The 21,145-nt window shown below is 42.3% G+C and overlaps 1 protein-coding gene across 1 annotated transcript in view; it reads right to left on the reverse strand.

The window, feature by feature from the left end:
- The window catches only part of PRKCH (protein kinase C eta), a 113,437-nt gene that overhangs the window by 65,191 nt on the left and 27,101 nt on the right, over nucleotides 1-21,145 (reverse strand). Inside the window, exon 2 of the mRNA XM_058162924.1 lies at nucleotides 5,815-5,878. Within this exon, the coding sequence (XP_058018907.1) occupies nucleotides 5,815-5,878 (64 nt within the window). The remainder of the gene's footprint in view (nucleotides 1-5,814; nucleotides 5,879-21,145) is intronic.

The following is a 21,145-nucleotide window of genomic DNA, read 5'->3' on the forward strand; positions in this document are numbered from 1 at the left end:
TCCACATGGTACATACTTCCTACTTTTACATGTCACATGGTTTACATGCTGGGTATGGTTTCAAGGCTTTCTGTCCAGTGAATTAATTTATAATCCAGTTATTTTTAGAAGGAAAGAGAAATGTTATCTCTCTCTCTCCAAATTATATCAACCCCACAACGGAGTCAATTCTAAGAACAATGAGTTGGTGATGAACTTAAACTGGCATTGGGTACCCCAGAACCTTTCCAAGACACTGAGGGCATATTCACTTGAACCCTCACCACTGCCGTTCAATTTGTTCTTGATACATCTTATCTTAATATATATCTATTGCTCCATTGTCTTTGACCATTAAAAATAACAACCTAGTAAGGGTTGGAAACTTCAAAGACTGAAACAATTTGCCAGTATATTTTATCTGATTCATTTTGCTGCCTTGAATGAAAAGTCTGGATTCATCCCATCATTCCAAATCCTGAACTATACTTTACATAGACCAGGAGTGTCCAGACTTGGCAACTTTAAGACTTGTGGACTTCAACTCCCCCGCAAAGCTGGCTGAGGAATTCTGGGAGTTGAAGTCCACAAGTCTTAAAGTTGCCAAGTTTGCACACTCCTGACGTAGACCATCACCTTGTGAGAGGTCCAGGCCCACTGACCGCATTGAAAGAGACTCTGATAGGTCTCTATTATATGTTGTAACATCAAGGCTGGGACTATGAAACATGCGTAATTTTCAGCAAGAACAGAATCTAATTAATGCTGCAGACCATGCCTAGTGAAGGACTTGAGGAGCAGCCACTGGTCTTATAATGTCCTGTAAAGGAATTTGGAGTGGATCTTTGGGAGGGAACAATAAACCCATTTAGAGGGGGGGAGGAAAGAGCGAACCATTATGATGGGTTTAGAGAGGAAATTACACAGTTCAGGGTCAGAAGGATGTATCAAAGAGCAACTCAAAATAGCCCCACTTTCATTTTCTTTGGTAGAAGATGGAAACGTGAGACATTTGGAACAGGCTTTCAAGATTCTGCTCATTTGACCTACAATAATGAAGCAACATTCTTATAATTCCTGCAATATTTGCATCTTGATTGGGCCTACCTCAGGGGTGAAATCTAAAAATTTTCCTTACCGGTTCTGTGGGCATGGCTTAATTGGTGGGCGTAGATTGGTGGTCAGATGATTGGGTGGGCATGGCCAATAACAATAAATAATAAAAATAATAAACAAAGTATACAAAACAATAAGAGGTATCAAAAACCAACTTTTACACTTTACACACATACAACACAACACAACACAACTGACTCACACACAATGTAAAAGGAGCTACACTTCACCCAAAATGGCCACTGCAATAAGTAGGAACCTCACACTTTCACACTTTACACACACACAACACAACTGACTCACACACACACAAAATGCCACATACAGCTTTGTGAGATTTTGTGTGTTTGTGTAGTTAGAGTGAAACACTACAGAAACACACCAAATCTCAGAAAGCTGCACAAATATTTTATTTTATTATTTTTATTTATTTATTTAGATCAGGGGTCTCCAACTTTAGTAGCTTTAGGTTTGTGGACTTCAACTCCCGGAGTTCCTCATTCAGCAAAGCAGGAAGTCAAAGCAGACTGTAATCAGTGGCCGAAGTAAGCATTGCGTTGCCAGCCTGAAAGGAGCAATATGCAGTAATTATAGGTAAGTGAGGAGGGGGCATTGGGTGGGCATGGGTGGGGGCTCTTGTAAGTGGGGGCTGTTAAAAAGTGATTTTAAAAGCCTGCTAGGATCAGGAGGGATCGCCAGAGGAAAAAAAGTTTTAAAGTCAGCTCCTCTGATGATCTCAGCTGAAGTTCCCTCATAGCAGCCCAGAACCTCTTAAAATAATTGTTTTAACATGTAGAAAACATGTTTTTTAAGGTTCTGGTGATGAGGAACTCAGCTGGAATGATCAGAGGAGCCTTTTAAAGCCCCCACCCCTTTTCCTTTTTTTCCCCATCGGCTGAAGACTTTTAAAAAAAAAACAACTTTTAAAGTGTTCTGATGATCTCTGCTCAGCCCCGCGATCATCAGAGTGGTTTTTTTTTACTTTTAAAGGCATGTTTTTGGCTGAAGCAAAACTTTTAAAAGTAAAAAAAAACCCTCTGCTGATGGTGCAGCTCAGCAGAGGTAGGGGGCGGGGCCAAGGATTTTTGCTAATGGTCCTCCGAACCAGCAGCTGCCATTGCTACCTAATCGGGCAAGCCAGTGCGAACTGGGAGCATTTCACCACTGGCCTACCTGGAAGGGCTGACCTGTCCCTTCTTAAGAGATTTGATATACGTGGATGTGTTAGGGGACCCTGCAAGAACTTGCACATCTCCATTCTGTATTCACAAATAGCACCCCAAATTAGCCAGCAAGTTCCCTGCTGATGTGGGTTGAGGTCAAGCCATCCAGGCTCAGGAACAAGGACAAGTTTTGCTTACTGCCAATGTCTCTGGGTTCAGCCTTCAGTTTTCCACACTGAAGCGCTTGGTAGCCATTTATTGTTTCATAGGTGAAGTTATAGAGCAAGCAGAAGGAAATAATTAAGCTACTGGTTAAAGCATGGCCACATATATTCAGCTTGATTCTACAGTGGTTACCATCCTGCTTCTAAAGTGTTAATTCTATATTTGAAAAGCTGACAAGTACAAGTCTGGATTTTGATGTGGCCCATCTATAGAAGGAAACTGAAGGCGACAACGCTGGCTTTCAGTCTTTGCCCTACTAGGGCAAGATGTCTTCATTTCTGTTCCATAATAATAATAACTTCTCATTTGGTACCCATATATAAAATTTGTACAAGAAAATTTCATGCAAACTATATTCCCCTTTTTCTTCTTTTTGGCAATATGGAAGTGGCCATTCTATTCTGTTCTCTTCACAGTCTGGTTTCCCATGTCAAAAATTTCCCACACTTGCATAAGTGAGCAAACTAGAGACTTTTCTTCGTCCCAGATCCATCCTGGCAGGTCAAAGGATAAACAGGAGTAAATTATGTCTAGCATTCTAGCATTTCAATACTCCCAATTTTGCAAAATGCACAAGATGACCAGGACGCCAGTTTGTTTTTCTTCCTTTTAACAGCACCTCCTGTTTTGCCCCCACCCCACCCCCGAAGCAGCACAGCTCTTTCTGCAGAGGCTGCTTCTCCTTTGCAACACCTCCCCGGAATAACCACACAACCACACATTTTTGCTTCTAAATGAAAGGCCAACAGGCCTGGCCACTTCATGCATTTTCAAATGTGGGTCTGAACTCTCCTCCTCCTGTGTTACTCCTTACACATTTTTAGCAGCATGTGTTTGCAGGGAGCATATGGAGCTGTAGTTTATGCATCCCTCCTTTGTAAACTTGTTTTATTCCAGGTTTCAAGTTCATCCAGACTTTTGTTGATTGCAACTGTCTGACATCAAAACTTTGCAGAAGGTTGCGATGACTCAGCAGCCTTCAATCTCTTTATACTCCCTTCGATCCTTATAGAATTGAATTGAATTGAATGGCATACACAAAGCTTCGTTTTCAAACAGCAACTCAGCAGCTTTCTTCAACAAACACAGTGAAGGGTTGGGCTTATACTGAACTGAAAACAGCACCGCCTATTCCTGTGTCTTTACAAAATAGCTGCTCCCCTCCTGAGTCACTAACTTTCTTCTCCTGCAACATCCTGGATTTGGAACCCAGTGCCAAAGAAAGCCCATCCCAGGCTAATGCAGTGGCATGCTGTAGTGAGATATGGAAATAAGACTGCAATACAAGTTTCTCTGGTTACACATTGTTTACTGTATATCTTCTTCCTCTCCCGCGCTCTCCCATAAGCAGAAGAATGGAAGTAGAAATGCTTTTCTCCAGTTTGGATTCATATGGAGAATTCATGCTTTGGGCAAAAACCTTTAACTCAATCCCATCTCTAAATTATAACAGGGGTTTTTTTCTTTTATAGAAACATCATTTTTCTTTTTTTCTAATAATGACATTCAGGCTGTCCACAAGCACATCATCCTGTCGACTTCCTTTCTTTTGTAAAAGTTTGTCCCTTCCTGTTCAGGATCTGCTACAGAAAAATGGGGGATGGGGGCGGGAAATAAAAATTATTTTGGAGCTCTCCTTTAAATAATTCTTTCCATAAGAAATGGAGATGTAGAGCAATGGTATGTGTCTCCAAGTAAATCTCCAAGTTAGTAGAAAGTGAACTGCAAGATATTGCAAGGTAGTCTTTAAATTAGAGATTGTGGCTTGCATAGAATATCATATGTGTGCTTGAGGAAAACCTGGGCTTTACGCCAAGACTGGTAACCAAATCCATAGCTTCTCTAACTTACTTAACGAGTAAGAAAGGAGATGGATGCAAATGGTAGGAGTAAGTAAATAAATGAAATGCATCACAAGAAAGCCTCCATTCATCAAAGCTATGATTGGTGATGGAAATCAATCAATGACCTTTCTAGCAATGGCATATGGAAGAGTGAATTAACAAATGAAAGGAAGGGGGGAGAAGGTATCACTTGTATCTGTGAAATTAAGAGGAAAGCAAAGGGTAAGTCTGAAAGAAGATAGCCTGAACTTTTTGGAGTGGCATTGATGAAGACCTGGAAGTAAGTAAGATGTAGGCATAAGTATGAATGAAAAGGCTACAGAGTAAGGCAAAAAGTACAAACTGACATCATCAAGGGTATTATAGGCCTGCAAAAAAGCAGGTCCACACTAATTATTGAGGATACCACATCTGGGGTAGAACAATCCATAACAGTTCAAAAAAAAAATCACCATAACTAAAACTCCCATCAAAGTTCATCCAACCCCTTTTGCAAGACGACCTTCAATCACCAAAGGCCTTCCAGAAGAAAGCTGTCCTCACCGTTTTCTAGATGGCCTGTGCCAAGGGGGTTAGTCAGGAGAAACTTGAGTTTCCTTATGGAGAAATGTCAAATGTCAAATAGATCACTAACTAATTGCAATTTCACATTAACCGTGATAAACGCAATACAATGTGTTTGCTAACTTGCAAAGAAGGTAGGAGAAAGAAGCACTGAAGAGGGCATAAGACAGTAGGGCAAGCTTATTTTGGCAGTTAAAAAAATGTTGCTATGGTTTCAGTCTAGGGCAATGGTGGGTTTCAAAATTTTTTACTACCGGTTCTGTGGGTGTGGCTTGGTGGGCGTGACTTGGTGGGTGTGGCAGAGGAAGGATACTGTAAAATATCCATTCCCTCCCCAATCCAGGGGAAGGTTACTGAAAAATCCCCATTTCCTCCCAATCAGTTGGGACTTGGGAGGCAGAGAATAGATGGGGGCGGGGCCAGTCAGAATTTTTACTACTGGTTCTCTGAGCAACTCAAAATTTCCACTACTGGTTCTCCAGAACTGGTCAGAACCTGCTGAAACTCACCTCTGGTCTAGGGTACAATAAAGATTCTAAATTAACCACACCCTGTGGTTTGTCTGGGAAGTTTCAAAAAGCCCAACTAAGAGGTAAACTGACAGCTAGATATGTGAGCAAGTCCCCAGGTCATTGTTTATGAATTACAAATCTGCTTAGTAGGGTCTTAGCCAACCACTGTTCCTCAGCTATCCTATTATGAAGATAAGTGTTCTGAACCCAATGTAAGGGTTACTGAAGATGTCCAATGCAAGTTTTTCTCCATTCCAACAAAGCATGCATAATTTGGCAATTATAACATTCTTCTGTTTATTCAGGTTTTACATCTGTTGCAATTGGAGTTTAAAGTCATGCTATGGTGTGTGGAAGTATTAGTAGTAACAATTACTAGACTAGTGAGAAAAGGTACAGTATACCTCTTACCTTCGGTGAAGCTGCCTGAGAGGGTTATTGCTATAAATACTTTCCCTTCAGGTTCCAGGTCCACCTGCAAAAAAGAGAAAAGAAAGGGAGAAATTGTCAAATGCGCTTTGGAAATAAAAAGGCCATATTAGATGTAACCCCATTAGTAACAATTAGACAATGACCTGGAAAATAAGACCTAGTGTGGATGCTAAGAATTAGATTTGGATCGGAGTTCAGGATTTCACCACAAAAAATAAAGGCATTTGTCCAACGAGGTAGGTTCATCCGAGCAATGAAACAAATGTTTTTATGTTGCACTATAAGCACTTCCCTTATCTACATGCATGTCACATCACAATGCGGTTACAAAAGTGGTGGAGACTGCATCACAACATTGCGATCATTTCAGTATATGGTCCCCAAACCCCATGGATACCCATGCAGAAAACATGTATGTTAACAGCAATCCCATATATCTGCTGTTGCTGTGGAAAGCATTTGAATTTACCCACGCACAGGCATGGGTAAATGCACAGTTTTCTTTGGAAAACTGTCCCTACTTGTCTGCATGTGCACCCACAATTATTTTGTTTTTGTTGACAATCTCAGCAAAAGGGCTGTCTACGCAGTGTCAAAAACATTATGGAAACTTTGAAGGGAGTTTTGATACACCAAATACACTTACATGATCATTTGTGAAGCATCTCTTTTGAACAGGTGGCAAAGTCTTAAGTTCTCATACCTGGACCTAAACAATATTTCTGTATTTGATTGGTAAAGAACTGTAAGCTACGAAAACTCCTGGAGGTTAGCCAATAAATATACTGTACTTACCACTGCAAATATAAATCATATATAAATTAATCAATAACCATTCCCCCAAACAAACAAACAAAAGTAAACACTACACCCAGATGTCAATCAATCTACAATTGGGTATGTTTGCATTAAAAGTTAGAACATCATGATTGCTAAACTTCAGATTCACACACAATATTTCAAAGAAAAGTTCAGTGTGCACTGTTTAAGATCATACAAATTTACATCTTGAGTCAAGATGTGTCTACACCTCAAGTGGTTGATATCCTAAAGCACTCTCTACAGCAAGGATATTTTGGATTACAATTTTCAAAATAAATAATTGCAGGCCATACTTACTGGATTTTATAAGAACTGCAATCCCAAAACATCTAGGTCCATGATGGCAAATCTTTGATGTTCCCGCGTGCCGGCCTGCATGCCGAAGTGGCACGTGAAAACATCTGCGAGATATGCATGGCCCCGCTGGCCTTCGCACACGGAGAAGAGCAGTGTTCCATCGCACAGGCGTGAGCCAGCACTCAAACACCTGGATACCGACATGGAAGCATGCCCAACGAACAGCTGGCCATTGTGTAAGCGTGCAACGTCAACCCGGAAAGTCGGGTGCCAGCCTGCACATGTATGCTGGAACGCCACTCTTCCAGGTTCCGCCACTCCCACACACATGACAGCCAGCTGACCGGTGCACGTGTGATCACAGGAATGCGGAAGAGGAGCCAGCGAGGCCACGCATTCTTCGCGGGATGGTTTCGTGTGTCGTTTCTGGCACACGTGCCATAGGTTTGTTGACACTGATCTAGGTGATACCATGTTCCCTACCCTGTGTTCTAAGCAGGATGACTTTACAATTGTCATTGCCTCTATGAATATATAGACCTCTGCATAAGGATTATGAGAATTGTAATCTCAGTATCTAGGGAAATATTATGTGAGGAAGGCTCCTCTGGAGTATGTAAAAATTAATGCATTTTCTAAGGCATTCCTAGCATTTAGACCCTAAAAAATAAGCCAAATGATTTGGAGGGGAAGGAAGGGTTGTTGTTTTTTTAACCGTAGATAATACTGATATATAAGCACATTCAGATAATTACAACTTGAGTAAAAGCTTCCAAGAAGGGAGCAACACCCACTCCTCTTAAATCTTCTTGTTGTCTACTTCCCCCCCCCAATCGTTACAAATCCAAAATTGGAAAATAAAATGGTAGTAGAAATGTACTGATAGAGAATGGTTGTAAAATCAGATCTGGACACACAATGACTTATGATGGAAATTTCAGCCTCCATTGTGATCACACATCAAAGATTACCTGGACTGTGTTAGAATCCTTGTACTTATAATATGTCAAAAACAGTTTGATACTTATGTATAGGTCGGGGTGGGTTTCATTTACCTTTGCTACCGCTTTGCGCGTGCGCGCATGCTCACCTCACTTGCGCGCATGTCACCTCTGCAAATGCTCAGATCGTATTTGATGACATCTGGGTGGGTGGGTGGAGCCTCCCGCCACCACTGCTACCGGTTCACCCGAACCGGGGCGAACCAGTAGCCACCCACCACTGGTATAGATATAAAGAGATATAGATATAAAGTTATGGCTCAAATCTCTTTGCCACTGTTTTGAAGTTTAAATAAAAACACAACCCAAAGCAATTATATTTCTACTAAAGAAAATCAGTACTGTATTTGTTTTCCACAAAAAGGTCATGTTTTTTAACAATTCTTTATTCAAAGATCGCAGAATTGGCAGTTTTGTTTTTCATTCCTTTTATAGCAATTCCAAAAATATCTGCTGAAATTCACGTCACCCCATCACATGCCTTCTATAAAAAGCTCCCTCCTATTCTTCTTGATTAAAAAAATGTGATGGCTAAATGTGAATATAAATCTAACGCATCACGTGTAACATTTTGCAACCATTAAAATAGTCTGAAAATAGGGTTCTCTGGAAAGGTGACTCAGTGATTTCCAACAGCCATTCCTCGTGGCTGAACTTGCAACCAGACCCAAAATAAACATTCTGATAAGCCATTGTAAAAGGGGAAGGAGCACTCAACATAATTCAAAGTCAGTTTAGTATGGAGAGAAATGCACAGTAGAACCACTTAGGAATCCTCAAGTTTCCAAGTATGGTTTAATGTCCGATTTACGGAAACAATTACCACTACCACCACCCCAGACAAACAGATGAGTAAATTGATGAGCTCTAAATATGCAACCAGAGCAGAGAAAAGTTGACTGGAAAATAATTCCGTAGTAATTAAATTACTAAGTAAATTCCTATTTTAAACTTTATAAACTTCAAGATATGCCATTTACAGAAACCTTTGTCTCAGATGAATGCATTTTTTTTCTTCTTTTTGTAGAAAGAAATGAAGCAATGTCTCTGATATCACAATCTGTGGGAGAAATGAGAGAATGGGGGTTTCCAGTGAGGATTCACGGACCAGAGCTCGACCTCTGAAGCATTGCGACAAGATTCACAGCTAGACAGAGATTTCTGGTTGGCCAAGATAAAAGAGAGAGCCTAATAGCTGCTCCTTGTGAATAAGCTGCAGGAATTGAGGTGCCTGCAGTGGGCTCCTGGAGCCAAGGGATTCCCACCAAGTCCCCAGCTTCAGTGTAGCCTTATGGACACAAAGTTCTGCCAAGCTTCATTTCTTAAGCAGTTTTGGATATTGCTTTTTAACTGCTTAAAATTAAAAACCTTCCAAATAACAAATTTACAACAAGCACCAAGAGCTTCCTTTAATCCTTAGAAAAGGAAAATTTAAAGATAAGTAAGAATATTTAAAGTCTCTTTTTTAAAAAAAGAATAAACAGTAAATAGCACTGATTTTGAAAAGTTATAAATAAACTAGGGCTCCTGATAAATTTGAAATAAGATTTTGAAATTAATAAGAATCCTTCCCATGGGAAAATGCTCTTCTTTTGGAATTCTTAAAAGAAAACATGATAGGATGAGAAATTAAATGTTGGAGTTGGACACTAGAAGGAACCAGAAAACACTGAAAGTTACAATTAAAGGGAAAGTATGCTTAAATTTGATTTACTAACATGGAATGGAGAAAAATACTTTAACATTGAACATACTGTAGCATATTTGTGACATATGGATCCAGAAATTAACTTTAAAAGTGTCTACCATTATAAATGGACTGATTTTAAAAGATGTTCTGGAAGATGAACAAGTTTTACCAGACAAGACCAAATCTGGTTTGGAAGTGGATTTAAAAACTGACAAGCTACAAGAATGGTGTGGAAAAAGATGTTAAACTGGATATACAAATGAAAGCAGCTGATGTCTTAATAATGAAAAAGAATGTACAAATGTCAAACCAAAAAAAGCAACTTGGATAACTTCCTAATATTGGATTTCCAAAACAGATCTGTTAAAGTTCTGGAGAACTTTATGAGAAGGGACAAAACAAAAATTTTAAAAACTAGCTTTACAATATTAAAAGGGATTAAAAATCAAGTTTATTAAAAATAAAGGAAGACATAAAAAGTGGTTTATTTGATCAAAATTAAAAAATTATTTCTGGTAGCCCTTAATGGACTTTTGCTGACCAGGACTGAATGACAAGATTTAAAGGATCTGTTTTGATTCAAGATCATATGAAGTCTTAATATCACTTTATAATCCCTTAATAAAACCACGCTTGGAATATTACATCCAGTTTTGGTCACCACGATATAAAAAAGATATTGAGACTCAAGGAAGAGCACAGAGCAGAGAAACAAAGGTGATTAGGGGACTGGAGGTTAAAACATCTGAAGAATGGTTGTAGGAATTGGGTATGCCTCATTTAATGAAAAGGAGGACCAAGGGTAATTTGATAGTTGTTTTCCAATATCTAAGGGGCTGTCACAAAGAAGAAGAGGTCAAGCTATTCTCCAAAGCAGCTGAAGGCAGGACAAGAAGCAAGAGATGGAAAGTAATCAAGGAGAGAACCAAGCTAGAACTAAGGGGACATTTCTTGACAGAACAACTAATCAGTGGAATGAGTTGCCTCCAGAAATTGTGGGTGTTCCAACACCGGAGGTTTTTAAGAAGAGACCGAACAACTATTTGTATAAAATGGTATACATTTTCCTGCTTAAGTAGAGGGTTGGACTAGAAGACTTCCAAGGTCCATTCCAACTCTGTTATTCTGTTACATATACATTATATTTTGATTAGATGATAGATAGATAGATAGATAGATAGATAGATAGATAGATAGATAGATAGATAGATAGATAGATAGATAGATAGATACACACACATACACACTCACTTTTTTCTTTTTTCTTTTTTTTATAGCTTCTATTAGTCTTTAACTATTTAACTTAATTCTTAATAAAATTATTATTAAAAAAGAAGAAATGAGGCAGGAAGGGATAAAACAGAGCCCATAGTCGAACAAGAAACTCTGTTTAAAGTGACAAAAATATACCACAGAGGGTTTAAACTTTGTGTATTTCTATTCCTCTCTTTTTTAATGTAGCAAGTTTAAAATTTATCAGCCTACCATATTAAAATGAGCTGTTGTCATAACCTACCATTTGAAATTTATTTCAAACAAACAAGATTAGCCACAGATGATCTGGAATCTGTTCGTCAACAAACTATAATCTAAAGAAGAAAGAGCAGCTTCTGAAACCTTCCAATAGTAGAAGGGATAAATGACCAAGCCTGATGCTTGCTCCAGATTTTTATGTTCATACCAAAACACTAATTTTCAATTTAGAGTTCCCAGACTACAATTTGTCATTGGTTCCAGATGGAAATAACAAAAACTCTCCCTTCATAAAAATGCCCATTTCTATTTTCTTATGAAGCCTTCATTTTTTGCTTCTTCTTTGTGTCATGATCAGCTATTGCTCTGGTCAATAACTATTTAGCTGAATTCATTTAGAGGTTCTTCTATTCTACAAAATAGGTACAAAGCAGGTCCATTGCCATAGGCGACATTCCAATTACAAATTGACAGTTGACTAATACAATCTGCTTCAGAAAGTAATACAGCACAGGATGCATTGCATAGTACACAAACACGCCAAGCAAAACACTGGGACTTTTTTTTTAATTTACATTTATATCCCGCCCTTCTCCGAAGACTCAGGGCGGCTTACAGTGTATAAGGCAATAGTCTCATTCTATTTGTATATTTACAAAGTCAACTTATTGCCCCCCCAACAATCTGGGTCCTCATTTTACCTACCTTATAAAGGATGGAAGGCTGAGTCAACCTTGGGCCGGGCTTGAACCTGCAGTAATTGCAGGCTGCTGTGTTCTAATAACAGGCTTCTTACAGCCTGAGCTACCACGGCCCTTTGGCAGTCTGGAAATAAGAACAACCTTCTGGATCAGGGCTGTCAAACTCCTGGTCCATGGCCCAGGTGCATCACATGCTGGCCACGCCCATGTCCAGTTTAGTGAAGGGGGGGAAGTTCCGATACGTTACATGATGCTGCCATCACAGTGTGAGTTTGACACCCCTGTTCTGGATGAAGACAAGGATATTCCAAATGTAAGGGGTCATAGTCTCCGTCAATTGCAATGTAAAAGTATGCCTTGATTTAGCACTTAGCAATAGCACTTAGACTTACATACCGCTTTACAGTGCTTTACAGCCCTCTCTAAGCAGTTTGTAGGGTCAGCACATTGCCCCCAAAAATCTGGGTCCTCATTTTATCAACCTCATTTGCAATTTACGACCACAATGGAGCCCAAAATTTCCATTGCTAAGCAAAACTATTTTTAAGTTTTGCTCCATTTTACACAGTAAAATACAGTTGTTAAGTGAATCTGGTTCCCCATTGACTTTGCTTGTCAGGACGTCACAAAAGGTGATCACATGACCCTGGGTCACTGCAACCATCACAAATACATGTCAATTGCCACACATTTTTAATCACATGACCATGGGCACACTGCAACAGTCATAAATGTGAAAAATGGTAATAAGTCACTTTTTCCAGTGAAATTCCAGTTGTAATTTCAAATGGTCACTAAATGAATGGTTTTATGTTGAGGGCTACCTGTACACAGATAAAGCAGCATGGCAGGTTATCCTACTACTGCAAGGGGCATCATGCAATCTAAAGAGTAGATTTATAAGCAGTAAATTTATTAGCAAAAGGTCTTAATCTTAGACAGGGGAATCCAATATAGCATAGCATAGCACTTAGACTTATATACTGCTTCACAGTGCTTTACAGCCCTCTCTAAGCAGTTTACAGAGTCAGCCTCTTGCCCCCAACAATCTGGGTCCTCATTTTACCAACCTCGGAAGGATGGAAGGCTGAGTCAATCTTGAGCCTGATGAGATTCGAACTGCCAAACTGCAGGCAGCTGGCAGTCAGCAGAAGTAGCCTGCAGCACTGCATTCTAACCACTGCGCCACTGCAGTTCTTGATATCCAACACATTATATAACTAATCTAGAAATGTGCTCCCAAAATCATATGCAGCCCCACTGGCACACTTGATCCAGAGCCAATACTTGGGTTGCTTGCCAAAAATGTATATGCTTGTGCATAAATTTGATGCAATTCACATTGGCTGCTCTTCTGTTTCTTTTTCTTCTATTAATTTGTCACACAAAAAACAAGAGAGGCAAACCACATGACTTACTAAACAACCACAAATTCTAATACTTATGTTAGTAGAATCCGAAGTTCCGAAGTTCATTTTGAATACCAGTTTGGTATAGTAGTGAATGTGCTGGCCAACAACTAGGAGATTGTGAGTTCTAGTCCTGCCTGAGGTATGAAAGTTAGCTGGGTGAATTTGGGGCAGTCACTCTCTCTCTCAGCCCTACTCACTTCTCTGAGGTGTTGTGTAGAAAAACAAAGAGGGAATATATCAGATATGTTCACTGCCTTGTATTACTTATAACAAAAGTAATACAGGCAGGATAAAAATTTAATAAATAAATAACAAAAAAGTAAATACTTGGCTTCCCAGTGCTATATTCTAGTTACTAGAATCATTTAGCTGCCCAAATTATGTAGGTTCACACTTGGCTATTATTTGGGCAGGAGGAAATCCCAAGTCTACAGACTAGGTTGGAAGTGATAAAACATCTCAGAAAATGCAATAGGAAATCAATTTTGTCATATTGACAAGAAAAAAAACTGGTATGTCCATGTAATCACCAGACTTTTGGATTTAATTTGGCAGCTCAGGGATTGTTTATAAATTAGTAAATTTCCTGGTTCATGTGTCATTTCTATTATGAAGTCAGAATATCGTCTTACTACCACCCCTAAGCCTCAAATCTCCATCTGCAATATGGGGCTAATAAATACTAATGTAATTATTCAGATTAAATGGATGCAGTCCTCTAAAGCATTCTGTCAAAATAATATCAGCCTGCAGGCAAAGATTTGTCTGAAACACCAGAATGGAAAAACCAGCATATAATTTTTGCTCATCTCATCCAATAATCCATTTTGAGAGTCAGACTTAAAGTGACATTTCATTCACTTTTGAATTTGGGTGATTGATTTTTATTTTTACAACACAAAAATATCAACTGATAGGGCAGATAATTATTTGGGTCATTTTTCTCCCATTCCTCTCTGATAGACCCCTGAGGGCAGAGGTAGGTTTCAAAATATTTTACTACTGGTTTGTGGGTGTGGCTTGCTGGGCGTGGCTTATGGGTGTGGCATAGGAAGGATACTGTAAAATCTCTATTCCCTCCCCAATCCAGGGGAAGGTTACTGTAAAATCCCCATTTCCTCCCGATCAGCTGGGACTTGGGAGGCAGAGAATAGATGGGGGCGGGGTCAGTCAGAATTTTTACTACCGGTTCTACGAGCTACTCAAAATTTCTGCTACTGGTTCTCCAGAACTGGTCCGAACCTGCTGAAATCCACCTCTGCCTGAGGGGAAAAAAATCCTTCTCTGAAGCTGGCAGTTGCATCAGGAAGATGTTTTTGTCCTACTAAATGCTGTACAGCAGGGGTGTAAAACTCAAACCTTGCGGCCTGGATCCGGCCCATGGGGTGTTGAAATTTGGCCTGCAAGGCCACCCTGGAAATAGCAAAGGATCGACCCACAGTGCCTCTGCCAGCGAAAATGGAGATTGGGAGAGCTCTGTTTTCGCTAGTAGAGGGTTGCAGGAGGCTGTCGCAGCCAAAAATGGAGCTCGGGAGCTTGTTTTCACTGGCAGAGTGTTTGGGCCATCACAGGCATCCCTGACCCGAGTGATGTCGTGATGGCCACCACCACCACCACACAACCACGCCACCCCCCAAGGTCAAACACAACCTTGATGTGGCCCTCAATCTAATTGAGTTTGACACCCCTGGTATAGAGCCTCATTTCCTATATCTGTGATTGGCAGTCGCTGTCTAGAATCTCACTCCAAGAATGGGATAGAAAAACATGCTATATGCCACAATCAAAGTATGGAATAAAAAAATCCATAATACTCAGTTAAGGCGACTATATTACTGTACTGCAAAACAAGACAATCTTACAGTTTATAGAAAAATGACAATCTCCATGAGTTTGTTTATTGGTCTTAAGCTACTCCAGTCTTCTTAACCCAATGATGGCAAACCTCTGACATGCCATGTCATTTTCAATGACATGACAAGCCTCCGGACTCTCTGTAAGTCGTGCAAGAAGGCCCTTTAAAACAGGAGTCTCCAATCTTGGGAACTTTAAGCCTGGAAGACTTCAATTCCCAGAATTCTGGGAATTGAAGTCCTCTAGGCTTAAAGTTGCCAAGGTTGGAGACCCCTGCTTTAAAAAGTGTGCAAAACTAGGCTTGCTTTCTCACTCGTTTTGGAGGCTGCAAGACCTCACAAAAGCATTTTCTGGGCCTTGTGCAACCTGGAGCTGCTTCACATAAGCAGACAGATTATTTTTTTCAGGTCCTGCCACAAATACACCATATTTACCATGGGGGAAATAAATGTGTTTTCTGTTCTCTGAAAGCTGAGTTTCTCAGAAGCTAAATGTTGTGGCTTTTGCCACAATCTCTTAAAAATGCAGCATTTCTCCTCTAGGGAGATCTATATTCTTTAAACTCAGAGTACGCATCTACCTAACTTGGGCAAAAAAGAGAAGACTGGGGGCGAACAAGTATGTCATTTATTTTTCCTATTTCATCACTTCTTTCCTAGGTGAGCACAGTGCTTTTACAGTCTAGTTTCTGGAAATATTTTAAGTAAAGCTACATGGGAGTAGAGAAAACATTTTCTGCAGGCAAATGCTAAACGTGATACCCTGGAGGCAAGAAATAGGTGGTAGACAGGCAGGAATAGGCAGTCTAAATGGAGCTCAGTCTGCGTTTAGATGGAGGTGCCAAGCCTGGATTACAGAGCTGATGGAGCTACAATGACTCTTGGTGTCATTGCCAGGCTGGAAACTGTTATACTCTCTCCCTCACAGTGGCATTAAAAGACAGCAGAGGTCATGTCAATGGTTTCCTTTATCCAAAAGTCGCCACTATGAAGTCACTGTTATTGGACTGCTAGAGCTCTAGCAAGGTTCAAAATACCCGAGAAGTAAAATATGGGCATGAGTTTTAGTTCCTTCATACACTGTCTTATGCTACAAACACATTTATTCGTCCATTTGATTCAGTGTGGCTGGCAAGGGCTCTTCAAGGATAAGCAAAGGAGGGGAGCAGAGGGGATCAGCTCAGCATGCAAAATGTCCCAGGTTTAATCTATCCCATCATGAGTGTCAACATGGCGGGTAATTTTTTTTTTAAAAAAAAATCACAGATGATGGAGAACTGAAGTCAATATTCCCAAATTGTTCAACTGCAGATGAATGCTATTCCATTATCCTTCACCACAATGGTCATTTCATCTGGTGTCCAATACATCTGGAAGGCATCGGATGTTAGTAGATGAACAGAGAAAATTCCGGGTACATTAATGAAAATGAGTATCCCTTCCATCACAGGACAAATAGAATATGGATCTTCGGTTGATGTTATGTAATGCCCGGTCCGTGGCTAATAAAGCCCCCCTGATTTGCGATCTTATTCAGGGGGAGTCCGCGGACCTTATGGGCATTACGGAGACCTGGTTGGGTCCGGAGGGGGGGGGTTCCCCTCTTTGAGCTGTGCCCTCCAGGTTTCCGAGCATTTCATCAGCCGAGGGCCCAAGGTAGGGGTGGGGGGGTGGCGGTTGTCATTAAGGAAGATCTAGAACCGAGGGAGGTCACTGTTCCTCAGATTGCCGGTTGTGAATCCCTCTACGTGAGGTGGGGCCATAGGAATCAGTTGGGCTTGTTGATCGCGTACCTGGCTCCTTGCTGCGTGACCACAGCCCTGCCCGAGCTGTTGGAGGTACTTGCCTCTGTGGCGGTTGAGACCCCCAGACTTATAGTCATGGGGATTTCAACTGCCATCGGCTGGCTTGCTATCGACTGCAGCTCGGAGTTCCAGGCTTCCATGACAGCCTTGGACCTGATTCGGTAAATGATGGCCCCACGCACATGGGGAGGCACACTGGACCTGATTTATATCTCTGGTCAGTGGTTAAATGATCTGGAATTAGATGATTTAGTAACAGAACCGATGTCATGGTCCGATCATTTTCTCCTTCGACTAGACTTCGAACCGCCATCCACCATCGCAGGGAGACGGAACCTATCGGTGGTTCCGTCCCAGGCGCCTGATGGACCCTGAGAAGTTCGGACGGAGCTTGGGCCATTCCTGAGGATCTGGCCCACGGCACGACTGAGGAACTAGTTGCGGCCTGGGAGCGGGCGCGGCTGGGGCCTTGGACCGTGTCGTGCCTTTGCGACCTCTGACCCGGCGCAGATCTCGTTTGGCCCTTGGTTCTCCGAGGCTGAGGGAGATGAAACGCGGAGAAGACGTCTAGAGAGCACCTGGAGGTCCAGCCGTTCGAAGCTGATCGGACACTAGTTAGGTCCTATTCTAGGACCTACCTAGTGGCAATGAGGAGGCGAGGCGCTCATATGCCTCCACCCTCATTGCGTCGGCAGATAACCGCCCGGCCGCCCTGTTTCGGGTGACCCGCTCACTCCTTCATCAGGAGGTGCGGGATGACCCGTTGCAGGGACGTGCTGAGGAGTTTAGTGGTTATCTATACGATAAAATCGCTCAGCTCCGGGATGGTCTGGACCGAAATTGGGATGATCCAAGCGAGGGATGAGACACGTCTTGTTGAGTCCATTTGGGATGAGTTTGACCCTGTGGCTCCCGAGGACGTGGACAGGTTGTTGGGGAGACTTCACGCCACTACATGTTTACTGGACCCATGTCCTTCCTGGCTGGTACTGGCCACTCAGGAGGTGACACGAGGCTGGCTCAGGAGATTATCAATGCTTCTTTGTTGGAAGGGTTTTCCTGCCGCCTTGAAAGAGGCGGTGGTGAGACCCTCCTCAAGAAGCCCTCCTGGACCCAGCTATTTTGGGTAATTATCGTCAGTCTCCAACCTTCGCTTTGCTGCGAAGGTTGTAGAGAGTGCTGTGGCGACAGCTACCCCAATACCTGGATGAAGCCGTCTATCTAGACCCGTTCCAGTCCGGCTTCCGACCCGGGTACAGCACGGAGACAGCTTTGGTCGCATTGGTGGATGATCTCTGGAGGGCCAGGGACAGGGGTTATTCCTCTGCCCTGGTCCTATTAGATCTCTCAGCGGCTTTTGATACCATCGACCATGGTACCCTGCGGCGCCGGGTGGGGGGAGTGGGAGTGGGAGGCACCGTGTAGCGGTGGTTCTCCTCCTATCTCTCTGACCGGGCGCAGACGGTGTTGACAGGGGGGCAGAGGTCGACCGCGAGGGACCTCACTTGTGGGGTGCCGCAGGGGTCGATTCTCTCGCCCCTTCTGTTCAACATCTATATGAAGCCGTTGGGTGAGATCATCAGTGGCTTTGGGGTGAGATACCAGCTGTACGCTGATGACACCCAGCTGTACTTCTCCACCCAGGCCACCCCAATGAAGCTGTTGAAGTGCTGTCCCGGTGTGTGGAAGCCGTGACGGGTCTGGATGGGGAGAAACAGGCTCAAGCTTAATCCCTCCAAGGCGGAGTGGCTGTGAATGCGGCACCCGATTCAGTCAGCTGCAGCCGCGCTGACTGTTGGAGGCAGTTATTGGCCCCAAAGGATAGGGTGCAACTTAGGTGTCCTCCTGGATGAGCGGCTGTCGTTTGAAGATCATTTGACGGCCGTCTCCAGGGGCCTTCCACCAGGTTCGCCTGGTTCGGCAGTTCGCCTTCCTTGATCGGGATGCCTTGTGCACGGTCACTCATGCACTCGTTACCTCTCGCTTGGATTATTGTAATGCTCTCTACATGGGGCTCCTTGAAGTGCACTCGGAGGCTTCAGTTAGTCAGAATGCAGCTGCGGGTGATAGAAGGAGCTCCGCGTAGCTCCCATATAACACCGCTCCTGCGCAGCCTGCACTGGCTACCTGTGGCCTTTCGAGTGCACTTTAAGGTGTTGGTTACTACCTTTAAAGCGCTCCATGGCTTAGGGCCTGGGTACTTACGGGACCGCCTGCTGTTACCACATGCCTCCCACCGACCCGTACGCTCTCACAGAGAAGGACTTATCAGGGTGCCGTCCGCCAAGCAATGTCGGCTGGCGGCCCCCAGGGGAAGGTCCTTCTCTGTGGGGGCTCCCACCCTCTGGAACGAACTTCCCCCGGGTTTACGCCAAATACCTGACCTTCGGACATTCCATCGCGAACTGAAGACACATCTTTTTATTCGCGCGGGGCTGGCTTAAATTGATTTTAACAAATTTTTTAAATTCTTAGAAATTAATTTTAAATGGGGGTTTTTAGCTTATTATATATTTTACTTCTTAGGCTAATTTTAAAATAAGTTTTTTAACTGCATTTTAAATTGTATATTGTACCGTCTGTTTTATTCTTGCCTGTACACCGCCCTGAGTCCTTCGGGAGAAGGGCGGTATAGAAATCAAATAAATAAATAAATAAATAAATACATAACAGAGTTGGAAGCGACCTTGGAGGTCTTCTAGTTCAGGGGTCTTCAACCTTAGCAACTTTAAGCCTGGTAGACTTCAACTCCCAGAATTCCCCAGCCAGCTTTGCTGGCTGGGGAATTCTGAGAGTTCAAGTCCTCCAGGCTTAAAGTTGCAAAGGTTGGAGACCCCTGTTCTAGTCCAACCCTCCGCTTAGGCAGGAAACCCTACACCACTTCAGACAAATGGTTATCCAACATCTTCTTAAAAATTGTTGGAGCATTCACAATTTCTGGAGGCAAATGTCTCCCCTCCATCTCGCTTCAAATGTTGATTCCTTTCCTTTCAATGAATCTGCCTCTCAGAAGGAGTTTGCCTTAAACACCAACTGCTTAGGCCTTGGCTTAGTTTGTATTTTTCCTCCCCTACAAGCTGTCCAAATTTTGAATAAACTCTACTTTTTAAATTTCTGAGCTCAGGAAAAACAGGCAGAAAAAGCCTCCCTAAGCACTGTTTTTCCACAGAGCCTTATATCATGCATAGGAAAAGAATCATTACCATCATTACACTGATTTTCCCTTGACAGACTTCCCTTTCTTTGTGCATGCTGTTTTGTGGATCTATAAAGGTTGAGGAGAGGGAAAGGAAGTCAGCTGGAATTCATTTTTATGTTAGGTTGAGATTTAATTATAGAGCAGCCAACATTTATATTTCTCCTTACAGATTGCTTTTGTCTGACTAGTAAATTCTGCAGGGTCAGAGTGCTTCATCATTCCATCATTAAAGTTCCATCATTAAAACAAAGCTACTTCGTTGGGCCTTGGACACAGGTCTTCTCTGAGGCCATTCTTGCTTCAGGCACAGCAGTCCCATGCCCACCCCACCCCCAAAAATGTCTAGATGGCCCTAATACTTGAAAAGACTTGGCTCTTTCAGGACACCATGCGACAGTGGGGAGAGTTGTAACCACACTTTTTCAGACCAATTGCTTGCATTTATGCTGGTTATTTCCCAAATGCGGGGTGTTAAGCTTAGTACTGACTATTTTCTTTGTTGCTGTTGTTTGTAAAAGGATGCCTAAAACTGCTACAGTGATTGAGGCATCTTATAAATTGATTACATTAAATAAATATGTTTAAGTTAAACTAGATGAATTTAGATTTATTTATTTTTTTGAAAAGATATTCAGATGCTGTGATATATCTCTACCCACAGAGATCAGAATTACTGCAAGGAATGATATTCCCTGTGAGACGCTATGGAAGTGAATGTTGGTTTTTGAAGAAGCAACGCAGGAAGAGTATTTATGCTTTTGAACACTAGTGTTGGACAAGACCCCAGGGAATGCCATATATTCCATATAATCAACCAGGCCATTTTAAACATTTCATTACCCAAACTAGGTAACACCATCTGTTGTGTTTCGTCCAATCTCACCTCAGCCGGGGTCTTCTTATCTGCTTCCGAACATGGAGGAATGTTCTAGTATGCCTCCCGGCCCCAGCCCTGGCTCCATGCCCAGGCAAACGGAGCAACTAGACCCCTCCCCCTCCTCCACAGCATGTGAGCCTGAGGAAGGTCAATTGCCAACAGCTGCCGACTGGAGTGACC

The sequence above is a fragment of the Ahaetulla prasina genome, chromosome 1, assembly GCF_028640845.1.
Source record: "Ahaetulla prasina isolate Xishuangbanna chromosome 1, ASM2864084v1, whole genome shotgun sequence".
NCBI lineage: Eukaryota > Metazoa > Chordata > Lepidosauria > Squamata > Colubridae > Ahaetulla > Ahaetulla prasina.